General features: G+C 32.8%; 1 protein-coding gene and 1 pseudogene across 1 annotated transcript; both read left to right on the top strand.

Moving 5' to 3' along the window:
• The first annotated feature begins 12875 nt into the window (after positions 1-12875).
• On the top strand, positions 12876-13712 carry LOC131939166 (glutathione S-transferase 2-like; annotated as a pseudogene).
• Positions 13713-13859: 147 nt separating this feature from the next.
• On the top strand, positions 13860-14279 carry LOC131939165 (large ribosomal subunit protein eL28-like). Its single transcript, XM_059297362.1, has one exon. It carries the CDS (start codon positions 13860-13862, stop codon positions 14277-14279), a length of 420 nt encoding a protein of 139 aa, XP_059153345.1.
• Positions 14280-14851: the final 572 nt, after the last annotated feature.

Genomic DNA, 14851 nt, shown 5'->3' with positions numbered 1-14851 from the left:
TCAAGCGTGTATAAAGATTTGGGTTTAATATAACACTGTAATAATTTGGGTCAACAATTAGCATCCATACTAGCTGAACAGATTTTAAAAAATACGAAACTATTGGCAAGTTTTTTTTTGAACGTGTTGTGAAAGTCATAATAGCTAAGTAAAATAGTATTGTATCTTTCAGATCAGCTTGACTGTCTTTTAACCTGGGTTAGATATCTAATTCATGAAAATGGTGGCATTTGTTTTACAGAGCAATTATAGTGGCACTCTCCTACTTCATTTAAAAAAAAAACCTTAGAGTCTAGTCTATCAACTTTTACAATCTAGAGTTTAGATCTTTGATTTTCTTAACTAAGCCTCCTTTGCCCATAATCCGTCATCCATTTTACGATACTTAAAATCTTTTAGTGATGTATTGCATTACTAAATATCTCAAGTATAGAAATATTGTATTACATGGCCATTTGGATATATCAAATATGGTTACATTGTATTATGTAGCCATTTAAATGTATCAAATATGGTTATATTGTATATTGAATATTTCAAAGATGGTTATATTGTATCTAAAAAGGTTCAGGTGTCTGGGGCGAGCTAATAACTTTGCTTCACCCATCTCTATAGTTATATATAATGCCGAGATCCTCCCCCACACATTGTATATTTATTTATATTGGAAAAAAGATCGTCCTTTCCCCACCCAATTAGGAAATGTCGGGGAGCTTTTTACCAGTCACTGTCATTTAATGTTTTTTTTTTCTATGTTGGTGTCAAACAATTGATGTTGAAATCAGTTAAATAAGCCCGTCTTTTTTTCTTAGCTTCGACAGTATGTAATTAAGTAATGCAGCTCAAAATGGGCTTTAAAAAAATCCCCACCCAGTTCGCTGCGCCCCCACCCCTGAAGAAAGTTTGGCGCCGCGGGCGCCCACCCCATCCGCGCTTCCATAGCTACGACTCTGCCCAACGTGTACACCATTTGATGTAGCGAGAATAAACATGTTCTATTTGTAGTTCATTTTAAATGGTATTAACGTTGTGTAATATGTATTTAATACAAGTATCAGGTGGGTCTATGAACATGTTACATTTTTATGGCAAACTAACTATACGAATTATGTCCCATTGATTTTATGTATACAGTAAAAGAAAGACAACCGAACTTTAATACACATTGACAGTCTTTTCAAAAAGCGCACACTTTAATTAAACATCAAATGTCTAATCTTTTTTTATTTAAACTAGAAACATTATGAGTTTGACACTTATATACTTTTTGTTTATTCGTAAAATATTATTTTAAATAAAAATGTTGCATTGGTTTAATTTTTAAACGCTTCGAGATTAATTTACAAATATTTTAAAGACGAGTGAAAACTTCGATTTATCTACGGTAGCTGTATGTTTTTGTTGTTGACTATTATTTTAAACAAATACGAAAAAAAAATAGAACAGATGACTCACCATGTCGTATTCACTCGACAACGCTCTAAACTCTAAACCCAAAGAGAAAGAAACAAATATGTAATTAGATTTTAATGTGATGCTAAATATAAGTCACATTGCCGCATTTTAATGTTAGATCAACACATTTGGGGAAAGTGTTCAACCAACTCTAGAATCAGAGAAGTATCAACACATTGGGGAAAGTGTTCAATCAAAGATGTAAGTTACTTTCCTTAAACTAATTAAAATAACAAAATGGGAAGTGATAAAAACAGTTTTTTTTTTTTTTAATAAATGTAAATTTTACATTGATAACAACTAAATGGCACGGCATTTATATGGTAGCTGTGTTTTAGGTGATTTTGCAGCTGCAAAAGATTTATATGATTCACATTATAGACGACGATCTAAGGTGTGTTATGTTATTCTACATAACACCCACGTTACTTTTTAAAATATGTATTTCCAAATTTATTTCAGCAAGAGTTATTAGTCTATACCACTTAACCAAGATCCAAGTTTACCACTGTAGATATGATTGGTGTCTTTTGTTGAACAACTAACGGTAACCATTGTAGATATGATTGGTTGTATTGACCTCAGCTGTTTAGGTAGTTGGTGTTTCCTAAATCATTAACACATTTTTTAACATAAATTTAAAATTGGCTTATGGGCTTTCTAAACCAAACGTTAAGAGATAAAATTGTATGTGTAACAATACTGACACTAAAAAAAAATCTTCTGCGAAAATCGTTTCACATTGGAAAATCTGTATGCTAATGATCTTACTAAAAGGTATGTTGAAATAATAATTTGTTGTGCCATTTCTACTTATATTTATTGCAGACAAAGAGAGGGACATACATTCCTAGCGTTTGATTTTCATGGTTTCTAATACGTCAATTTTGATGGTTGAGTTCAACCAGTACCCAACACAAGGCGGGATTTAAGCAATGGCGACTGGACATAGTGCTGACCACTCAATGTATGGGTAGTTGTATCATTGGCTGGCCACTACTCCCCATCTATTTACACTGCTCTCTCTCTATGTCTGATGTTTTTTCTTTTGTTAACTTGTCTAGCCTGGGGACTCTAGTGATAGTCTGAATAACCGTAGTGGTCATGTGTCTTAGGCACGAATGGTAACATTGGATGCTAAATAATAATAAATCGGTACTGTTTTCCACTCTATTAAAGAGCTTAAGTTATACTACAAGAGAGTATTTAATCAACAATTGTTTAGTCATATATAAATCAGACCGTACACTGAGACCAATATATGTATTTTGGAGAGTGTATATGTAGGGAAAGGTTTATGTAGGATTACACATTTTTTCACCCCCCCCCCACCCTTATGGATATCGCTTAGGCGATACCTTAGTTCGCCTTATATGTAGCGCCGGTCCTGATCAGCTGACCGTTACACTTGACAAGTCAGTTCGTTCCGCTGTTATTTTATTGTTTCGACCTAACCAATGAGGGGTTATTGGCTTATAACTAGAGTTTAATAAATGTACTATTGTTAAAAATATTTCCCAATCAAATTTCGCAGCATACCCCAATGTTAATAAAATGGGTTGGGCATTTTGTCAATTAAAACTGTTTCAATTCAAGGAAAGTCAATATTTTCAAATTGAATAACAAATAATTTTTTAATAAAAGTTAGCTTTCGTGCTTTACTTTTAAATATTTTCTAAAATTAATTATATTTTTTGTACTTGTTTTATTAGTACTATGCTTAATTTTTTAAAGTATTTGTCTTTTATTTAATAAGAGCCGATCCGCGGCGTATCACAGTAATTCAAAATTTGTGAACTCGACAGTACCATTGCTGTCACTGAAAAAAATGTGCTTTAAAACACTAAAACCCTTATTTCCCCCACCCTCCCCCCCCCCCCCCCCCATGAAAGCAGCCTCCTCTTAGTTACCCCCCCCCCCCCTCCCTAAGTTTAAAATAGTTTCAAAATAAATGATCTGCCCCTAATAGGCGTCACTAAACCCGGCTCTACTATTGTAAACATGTAGCGTGAACCACAGCTCACCAAAGCATGTGGGGTGAGGGTGGTTGCGATATGCCTAGAGAGGAAGAGAGGCGACTGCTAGGCGCGCTTACAGTTTGTTTTCTAAAGTCTCCAAAAAGAGAATTATTTATATATATATATATATATATATATATATATATATATATATATATATATATATATAGAGATAGATAATATTTGTCTCTGTTTGTTTATTTGATTTGTTCCCATGGCATTTTCTTCAAGATAAAAGATAAAAAGACATTTTGTTTTAGCTATTATCTAAACTGGCTCAGAACTTTAATAAAAATATTGAATTTCCAGATTAAACAGTATGTGATATTCATTACTTTAATGAATTTTTTTGTACTGTATGAGAAACAGCGCGCTACAAAATAGTACTCAACAACATTATCTCAATACAAGAGGTTGCTTTACAAACACTAATATGAGTATATATGTTGAAAATACCTTACTAAAGTTTTTATGCGCTATGTAACTGGGATAAATAATATAGATTTTCAATTAGTAAGTCAGCTTTCAGCTTTTCTCAAAAGTAAGTATGTCAGCAAAACATAGCAGCAAAAATAAATAAATAAATAATAATTTGAACGGCGAATTCCTGTTTATTTCATTTACCGACATAAGCACTTTCTTTGCTTACACTGACCGTGAGATCGTTTTGACACTGGGCGAACCACGTGACATAATTATCCAATCAGACGCTGAGATGGACTTAAAAGTAACTGTTCTAGTCTGGTTTGTTATTTTCCTAAAACTATTTCTGGCATGTATCTCTTCTGAAACAGATTGTATTAAGTTCAAAAGGCGTCCTCTTATTAGCTGAAATCACTGTATTTTATCTATTTTTTAATTTTTAATTTTATTTTTGGAAAAAAAACAACAGGAAACAAATATGCCCAACTATGCAGAATCCCAATAACGTTAATATAATTAAATGTTTCGTTTATCAGAGTAGATTATATTTATTAACCACTAAGTTTTTGTGTTTTAATAAACGTAAGCACATTTAACCAAAAATAATTAGTAAACATTTATTTTTTAAAAACTATTAAGAGTTGATTGAAATACTTCTATTTATACAAAAGTACATTGTGCTATTTATTTTGCTGTTTACTAAATTTATTCAGATGCCTATGTAATTTAATAATTTGTTATTTCCCTTTTAACTTTTTAGAAAAATAAAATGGGACATAACCATTTAATATTTCTTAATATAAAAATAAGGCAATATTTATTTTATGTTAACCTGAATAATAATTTCATTTAATTAATATACAGTGTGTTTACATCTATACAACCTTTTTTTTAATTAACTAAAAATAAATCATACCAGCTTTGAGGTTAGCCCCTTCTACACAACTATACCGGTCATTTACATATAATTATGTGAGCCATTTATCTTTATCAGTGTTTCTTCCAGACTTTTTTCTCCGGGGGGGGGGGGGGGACGACACTTGAAATTTTCGGGGGGGGGGGGGGTGGGGCGGTGAACTTTCTTTGGGGGGGGGGGGGGCGGACACTGTTAAAAGTATATATTTTCTATATCAATTATATAAATTTCATTTCGTTCGGGGGGGGGGGGGCGGTAAAAAAATTTCGCCCCCCGAAGAGATGCCTGGAAGAAACTCTGATCTTTATCAAAGTTACGTACACACTCTGGGACATCATCATCATCATCGTCATCATATGCTGTTGTTTGCTTGTTTCTGTCAGCAGCAATTACTAGTTTCAGTTATTTTTAACGGCATATTTGCTATTTGTTTTTCTTTATTTTTCTTTTTATGAAAGATAACGTATTTTGAGCCAACACATTATAAACTGTAAGGTTTTTAAAAGAAAATACTTGCCTATCTTTTTTATGACTTCGACCTGGATTTATGTTTTCCCAGAACTTTTTTAAAGAGCTAGAGCGTTTAAAAAATACAAATCCTAGACTTAGCATATTATTATGTGAGATGTGAGCTAAATCTGCAAGAAAAGTATCAATTACATTTAGTATTGTATGAGGTAGGATTGTATCAATTACATGTAGAATTGTATCAGTTACATGTAGGGTTGTATCACTTGTATGTAGTATTGTATCAGTTACATGTAGGATTGCACACGTTGAATCTAGAGAGCTTAAATAACTCGTACCAAAGTAAGAGTTTTAAGCCCTAGATGTACACAGCACGCATGTCTTTATTAATGCAAGCAACACCTGCGGTGTAACGACATGAGCTCAGTAAAACAAATGTCACAAATTGTTGATGAAGTTCCTCATTCTCCAAGCTTAATGTTTTAAAAGATGAAGAGATTGACCTATAGTTGATACCTTTATCATGAAGACCAATATACAGAACTTTGTAGATTAATAAAGAAAGACAAAACACACGGACTAATGTACACGCACTCGTGTTTTTAACGTCAGCACTTTTGTGATGGTCTGATGATTTCATATGTTGTTGGGCTATCATTTTAGGAACATATTACTTTATCAATATTGTTTTAACCAACATCCAAACGTTACTTGAAATGTAGAGCATAGTTATATCCGATTTAGAGTCGTTTTAAACTAAATTATTTACTGAATAAAACATTGTATAAGCTGAGTAGAATGTTTTAGTGTAGTGAGAGGCGAGTAGTCTGATTTAAAGGTAAACAAACGGGAGCTCCAGTTTTGGTGATCCATGGTGACAAACCACGTCATAATTCAGATACAACACTAGTCTTGTCGGTTTTTAAAAAAGATCGGCCGAAATTTAAATTTATTATTTTTGTTTTTAAAACAAAGCGATAAACAAAATTAGCCCTCTAACCCGACAATAGTAAGACCAGATCAATCCCAAGTTTTTGCTTGTCTTAGAAAAATGTATATTTAAAATCGAAGTTTTTAATATAATTAACAACATACACCTTTTAATAAATCAAATTTTCGATTTAATCAACCAGATGCTTTACCTCGTTGTTTTTTTAAAAAAATGTAAACAAGAAGCTTAAATCTACATATCCTCTTGTTAATGAAAAGTCTAGTATATTTCCTAAATGAAATAGAGAGCAGGGGCAACATATGGGAAAATGATCAACCAAATGTCTAACGAGGCTTCCATTCAACCCCCCCTCCCCCGCTAAACTTGATATAGAGAGCCTAGCTGAGTTTCCCCACATATGATATCTGATATAGAGAGCCTAGCTGAGTTTCCCCACATATGATATATGATATAAAGAGCCTATCTGAGTTTCCCCACATATGATATCTGATATAGAGAGCCTAGCTGAAATTCCCCACATATGATATATGATATAGAGAGCCTAGCTGAGTTTCCCCACATATGATATATGATATAGAGAGCCTAGCTGAAATTCCCCACATATGATATATGATATAGAGAGCCTAGCTGAGTGTCCATAAACATATGATATATGATATAGAGAGCCTAGCTGAGTTTCCCCATATATGATATATGATATAGAGAGCCTAGCTGAGTTTCCCCACATATGATATATGATATAGAGAGCCTAGCTGAGTTTCCCCACATATGATATATGATATAGCAGCATACACATTGATGGACTTCATCTCTGGAAGGTTTTGTCACCGACTGTATGGTGTCAATATATCAGGGCTGGTAGGATAGTTTTATATCAGGGCTGGTAGGATAGTTTTATATCAGGGTAGGTAGGATAGTTTTATATCAGGGCTGGTAGGATAGTTTTATATCAGGGCTGGTAGGATAGTTTTATATCAGGGCTGGTAGGATAGTTTTATATCAGGGCTGGTAGGATAGTTTTATATCAGGGCTGGTAGGATAGTTTTATATCAGGGCTGGTAGGATAGTTTTATATCAGGGCTGGTAGGATAGTTTTATATCAGGGCTGGTAGGATAGTTTTATATCAGGGCTGGTAGGATAGCTTATATATCATAGCTGGAAGGATAGTTTTATATCAGGGCTGGTAGGATAGATTTATATCAGGGCTGGTAGGATAGTTTTATTTCAGGGCAGGCAGGATAGTTTTATATCAGGGCAGTTAGGATAGTTTACTGAACATTTGATAAAAACGTTGATAGGTTTATATCAGGTTGGTAGGATAGTTTACTGAACATTCACTCAGAACGTTGATATGTTTATATCAGACGTTAGCCATAATCAACAGCTAAACAATTATAGGTAATTTTAATTATTTTTCTATGGTTGAGTTGTTGATAAGTAGAAAATGCAGTTGCGCACATTATGAATAGAAGACAATATATGTATATGTATATATATATGTATATATATATATGTATATGTATATATATATATATATATATATATATATATATATATATATATATGTATATGTATATATATATATGTATATGTATATGTGTGTGTATATATATATATATATATATATATATATATATATATATATACCCTGGCTAAACACGACACCGCGATCTCCAGGACACCACACTTGCCCTGGTGTACAGCCTATGCATGGTGTTAGGAAGGTCAGCCTGAGCAGTAAATGTTTCACATGTGGACGTTATGGACACTATGCCAGGGATTGTCATAGCAATAGTAATAGCGGTTTTCCTTGGAGAAATAGGTCAGATAAAAGTTCAATCAGCGTCCTCGTATTAGCTGAAATCACCGTATTTTATTTATTTTTTATTTATTATTTTAGTTTTGGGAAAAAAAAAAGGGAAACAACTATGCCCAAATGGGGGACGAGAATCGAACGTGGGTTGAACAAAATGTTTCGCTTATCTAAGTAGAAAATATTTATTAAGCACTAAGTTTTTAGTGTTTTTACAATCGTACAACATTTAACCAAAAATAAATAAAAAACATGCATTTTTTAAACAGCTATTAACAGTTGATTAAAACACTTCTATCTATACAAAAGTACATTGTGTTATTTATTTTGCTGTTTACTTAATTTATTCCGTTGCCTATGCAATTTAATAATATGTTATCTCCCTTTTAACCATTTTGAAAAATAAAATGGGACATAACCATTAAATATTTCTATATATATAAAAATAAAGCAATATTTACATTATGTTAACCAGAAAAATAATTTCATTTAATTAATATACCAGTGTGTTTACATCTATACAACCATTTTTTTAATTAACTAAAAATAGATCATGCCAGCTTTGAGGTTAGCCCCTGCTACACAACTATACCGGTCATTTACATATAATTATGTGAACATTCATCAAAGCTACCTACACGCTCTGGGACATCATCGTCATCATATGCTGTTGTTTGCTTGTTCCTGTCAGCAGCAATTACTAGCTTCAGTTATTTTTAACAACGTATTTGCTATTTGTTTTTCTTTAAAAAATGTGTAACGGGTAGACTATTATCTGGTGAAATTAAAAACAAAAATAAATAAATAAATACAAATAATGTTACATGTATTCCTGATTTGCTTGGTTGGACTGGAAATAAAATTATCTGTTGTTTATCATTTATCTGCTCTGCTAGTTGGCAGTCAAATGTTGAGTCATGTTGGAGTTCTAAAGGAAGTTGGGGAACCAACATAATGCCTGTTTAGCTGATACGTAAATCATGTACTGCATGAAGTGTTAAATTTAAACAAAAATGTTTTAATAGATTTTTAATTAAAATTGTCAATCAGTTTTGATGTACCGTAAATATGTACTTGTTTTTTTTTTAAATATCAATATTTCATACATATTTTAACTTGCTTATCAGTTGCAGTTTATTGAATTTAAAATACTGTTTTTTAAAGTAATATATATATTAACTTGACGGAGAAAAATGTATACATTTCAGGGAGTAGCCTACGTCATGATAAGAAGATCTATAGAATGTAGATCTAAATCAAATGTGAATGTAATTGTTCATTTCTTCATATTCTAAAATTGGAAGAGGACGCCATTAGTATTGTTTTTTTTTCTGCTGTTTAAATTTGTTCCATTCGACGATATTATGTATTGGGTTCTTGTCATAACCAAATCCAGATGGTCAACTTGATTTCCAGACATTGACACTATCCAGATGGTCAACTTGATATCCAAACATTGGCACTATCCAGATGGTCAACTTGATTTCCAAACATTGTCACTATCCAGATGGTCAACTTGATTTCCAGACATTGTCACTATCCAGATGGTCAACTTGATTTCCAGACATTGACACTATCCAGATGGTCAACTTGATGTCCAAACATTGGCACTATCCAGATGGTCAACTTGATTTCCAAACATTGTCACTATCCAGATGGTCAACTTGATTTCCAGACATTGGCACTATCCAGATGGTCAACTTGATTTCCAAACATTGGCACTATCCAGATGGTCAACTTGATTTCCAAACATTGGCACTATCCATATGGTCAACTTGATTTCCAGACAGTGGGGAAATAAATGTTGGTCCTGCTAAAACGCCATACTAGTTTAGATTCATTAGACCAGCTCTTTGTATCTAGAGTAATAACAGTGGCATTTGGAAGGTGTGGATCGTTAGAGAGTTTGTTAACGACAAACCCCATCTGTTGTCACAGTTCTCTCAATAGTGCAGGAATGTTAAGAGCAATGAGGTGACTTTTAGTTAGCATTGGCTGCGTCTTTTTAAATCTTGTTCATGTGTCTCTGTCATTTTGGCCTGTTAGATTAAACAGTAACCATCGAATGTAATAAACATACACACGTGTTTTTTTTTACTGGACATTCAGGTATTTTACTTCAACGGTCAAGATTGTTGGCAAGTTAATCACTAAGACAGAGTTAACATAAAATAGTTTTACATTACTTATATTACGTGTATTTTATTGTCGAACGAAGTCTTTAGTAGGACAACTAAATGTACTATTTATTTCTCTACTGTATTTTTTAAAAATAATGTCAACATATTTTCACATACTTATTGCATTTTCTCTACACGATTACATAGTACTTTGGTATATCTAAAATTAAATGGTGTAACAACTATTAAATAACACTTTGAGAAAAAAAAAGAAGATTACATATGTGACATTCTTTTCAACAGAAAAAAAAAGAAACAAAATAAGAAAAGGTTAAATGTTAGAATTTATGTACGACTAAGTATAGAGCACTGCACAATTCTCCTAACAAAACACGTACATGATTTCTTCTATTCGCAAATAATTTACATTACCTATAATTATTTAGTCGTTGATAATAGATTGCATCTGATATAAACCTATCAGCGTTGTGAGCGAATTTTCAGTAAACTATTTTACCAGCCCTGATATAAACATATTGATGGTGTGAGCGAATGTTCAGTAAAATATTCTACCATCCCTGATATATTGACACCATCCAGTCGGAAAAAAAAGAAAAGGTTAAATGTTAGGATTTCTGTACGACTAAGAATTAGTTTAGAGCACGACACAAATCTCCTAACAAGACATGTACATGATTTCCTCTATTCATGATGTGTGCAACTGCATTTTCTTATTAACCACACAACAATGACAAAGCAATTTAAAATACCAATACATGTTTAGTCGTTGTTTTTAGCTAATGTCTGATATAAACCTATCAACGTTCTGAGCGAATGTTCAGTAAACTATCCTACCAGTCCTGATATAAAACAATCCTACCAGCCCTGATATAAGACTATCCTACCTGCCCTGATATAAAACTATCCTACCTGCCCTAATATAAAACTATCCTACCAGCCTTGATATAAAACTATTCTATCAGCCCTGATATAAAACTATCCTACCAGCCCTGATATAAAACTATCCTACCAGCCATAATATAAACTTATCCTACCAGCCCTGATATAAAACTATCCTACCAGCCCTGATATAAAACTATCCTACCAGCCATGATATAAACTTATCCTACCAGCCCTGATATAAAACTATCCTACCAGCCCTGATATAAAACTATCCTACCAGCCCTGATATAAAACTATCCTACCAGCCCTGATTTAAAACTATCCTACTAGCTCTGATATAAAACTATCCTACCTGCCCTGATATAAAACTATCCTACCAGCTCTGATATAAAACTATCCTACCAGCCCTCATATAAAACTATCCTACCTTTCCTGATATAAAACTATCCTACCAGCCCTGATATAAAACTATCCTACATTTCCTGATATAAAACTATCCTACCAGCCCTGATATAAAACTATCCTACCAGCCCTAATATAAACTTATCCTACCAGCCCTGATATAAAACTATCCTACCCGCCCTGATATATTGACACCATACAGTCGGTGACAATACCTTCCAGAGTTGAAGTCCATCAATGTGTATGCTGCTATATCATATATCATATGTGGGGAAACTCAGCTAGGCTCTCTATATCAAGTTTAGCGGGATGGGGGGGGGGGGGGGTGGCTTGTTAGCGTCGTATCTCGTTAGACATTTGGTTGACCATTTCCCCATAGGTTGCCCCTGCTCTTTCATTCATTTAGGAAATATACTAGACGTTCAATTAACAAGTCCGTGTGTTTTTAAGTGGTATGTAAATTTAAGCTACTTTTTTTTTTATACTGACTGTGTGCAGTGGTTGATTAAATCGAAAAAAAAATCAACTGTATGTTTAAAATATTATTTTTAAAATATTATAAAATTATAAATTGTAGTGAATTAAAGTAAACTATATGTATTCCTTTATGTCTTTTTATTTACTAAGATATTAAAATCAAGATGAATACCCTGTAGACTTTGAATTATTTTAATTTTAAATAAAAATGTGCCGATCACTTATCATTTCTTTTTCAGAAACAGTAACAGGGAGATAACAAGTTGATTCGTATAACCAGTTGTATCAATAGATGTTTAAAACAATATACATAATTAAAAATATCCATTTTATATCGATCTATTATTTTTTTTATAGTTTTAAATTTTAATATTTTAAACATATTTGTATTTGTTAGAATTTATCAAATTAAAAACGCAAATGAAAACATTGAGATACATTTTTTAATTGTTTAAAAAAAAAGACGAGCAATCCTGAATAAGCAATATTCATAGACATTTTACGTTTGTTGAATTCTATTTTGACTTCATTGTTAACATCTATTTATTACACGAAACTTTATATGCTGCTGTTATTTATGAAGAAAAATAAATAAAAATGTTTTATTAGCATTAGCTGAAAGTTGTTTCCCATTTTGTAATTTTTATTAATCAAGGGATGTTACTTACAAAGCTGTTAAAAAAAATAAATAAACGATAACAACATTGCACAAACAAAATATAATCTGATTGTATCTTTATTGACCATAAAATTATAAAGTTATTTTAATGTTTCTGATATGCAAAGTTTTACATTTGTAGGTTTTATCATTATTAAAATAACGTAGACGGAAAGTAAAAAACGATAACTGTCTTTAAAGCTATTTGTGTAGACTTGAGAACCCTTCTGCTATACCTGTGATGTGCTAGTGTCCATTTTTTTGATTGAATTCCAATAGAAAATTGGCCTGAAGAAAAACCCAAAACTGTCTTTGGTCAAGTGCCAATGCTGAGGGTGATGGTGTGCGATATGCTCAGAGTGTAGCCATTGAGGCATACTTAGCCAGAGAATTAAATTTATAGGGTGAGTCAAATTTAGACCAGCTGAAGATAGATCAAGTTGTTCAACTTAATCAGGACTACAGAGCTAAAGCAGTGACTGGACTTAAAGAGACAGATGAAGCACGAAAGGCTGAGCTGATTAAAAAAGTGAAAGAGGTGGAGTCCCCCCTGTATCTGGGATTCCTTGAGAAACTCTTGAAAGAGAATGGCACTGGTTATTTTGTTGGATCATCCCTTTCCTATGCAGACTTAAGCACATACGACAATACGCTTTCTCCGTCCGAGGTCCATTACTCAGCAGACCTGGGGATGACTACCCTCTCCTGAAAGAACTCTTCAACAATGTTGAAAATAATGAGCGCATCAAAGCCTACCTGGCCAGCCGCAAGCAAACAGATATTTAACCAGCTGGTTGCCAGATATTTATGTTGTTGAAATTGTTTTTTTCTTTCCAATCATGTTAATAAATTGTTGTATTAGCATTCCTTCAACAGTAAAAAGAAACTATGCATTTAATGATTCTTTATCTGTTTGCTTATTCTACTGTTAAAGCATGTGTTTCTGTGAGTTATACTTTCAGATACTCTCCTATTGTTAATTTGGTTGTGTAGTTCTTTCTGTTATTAAAAGTGTATGTTGATTTTGAAATTGTATGAAAGTCAAGAATGCTTGTATAAAATTTTGATGCAGAGTTTATTATTAAAATCATTTAAAAATTCGATGTTTTGTCAAATTTTAACATTAAAAAAAGATTGTATTGTTATCTATCCAAAATTCCAAGGCATTAAAATGAAGAAATGTGAAAAAAAAAAAAAAAAAAAAAAATTGTTCCATTTTACATATTGCATGTCCAGCAAGAAATAAAATAAAAATGGCGACTGCCGATGTCGCTTGGTTGATCTTTAGGAACAACTCTTCTACTATGTTGAAGAGGAGTAGACAGAACACGTCTCTTGAACTCAACCTTAAGAGCCGCAACTCTTCCCGTTACAATGGTCTCATTCATCGCGAGACAGTTGGGGTTGAACCCACAAAAGATGGCAAAGGTGTTGTGTTGGTTACTCGCAGAACTAAAGACCAGAACAAGTCCAGCAAAAGTCTTACTAGAGTTGAGCTAAATAAGGGCCCAAGACGTACAATCGCATCCATTCGTGCCATCTTGCGAGCCAACAACTATAGAAAGGATTTGATTAACCTAACTGTTAGAAGAACCTGTGCTATTCTGAAAAGTCAGAAGCCTGTTGTAATTAAAAGAAAAAAAAAAAAAAAGAGTAACTCTATGGGCCATTAAATATCCAAACACTAAAAAAAGTTTCTTTTTTTTTTTAGTTTAGTACACAATCAGTACTACATTAACATATAATGAATTCCACTGTAAGGTATAACTTCATCAACACATCGAACTGTTTTCGTTTGCAAAATAACACAATCAACAGCATGAAGTTTTCGTTCTGTAAGCCGCATAGATCCCCCATTGAACCAAACATTACCTGCTTACTATGGTATACACACATCACGTATTCAAGCTCAGTCGTTCTTACACTAGTTACTTGTGTAGATTGATCTAAAAAAATTGCTTTCATTTATTATCAATTCAGTAAAATTATATCAATACATATAATATTTAACATTGTATAGATATTAATTCATTATCAGCTTAAATCAACAATGCATGGCTAAATAATCAAACCAAATTATCATACAAGTATGTCCATTATATCACACGATCCAGACAACGTCTATGTTAGACCTTTGCCAGACATATGCTGGGCCTGTTAGAGATATGGGAAAGACACCATGAGACACACGTAAGATATCATGAAATACAAGTAAGACACCATGACACAAGTAAGACACCATGAG

The sequence above is a fragment of the Physella acuta genome, unplaced genomic scaffold, assembly GCF_028476545.2.
Source record: "Physella acuta isolate Inbredline_101_S28 unplaced genomic scaffold, ASM2847654v3 ptg000265l, whole genome shotgun sequence".
Taxonomy (NCBI): domain Eukaryota; kingdom Metazoa; phylum Mollusca; class Gastropoda; family Physidae; genus Physella; species Physella acuta.
Note: the sequence above shows the minus strand (reverse complement) of the source record. Positions and strands in the feature narration are given on the sequence as shown.

What these genes read in the sequence shown, in the direction of transcription:
- LOC131939165 (XM_059297362.1), top strand. Translation starts at nt 13,860, where the DNA reads ATGGCGACTGCCGATGTCGCTTGGTTGATCTTTAGGAACAACTCTTCT.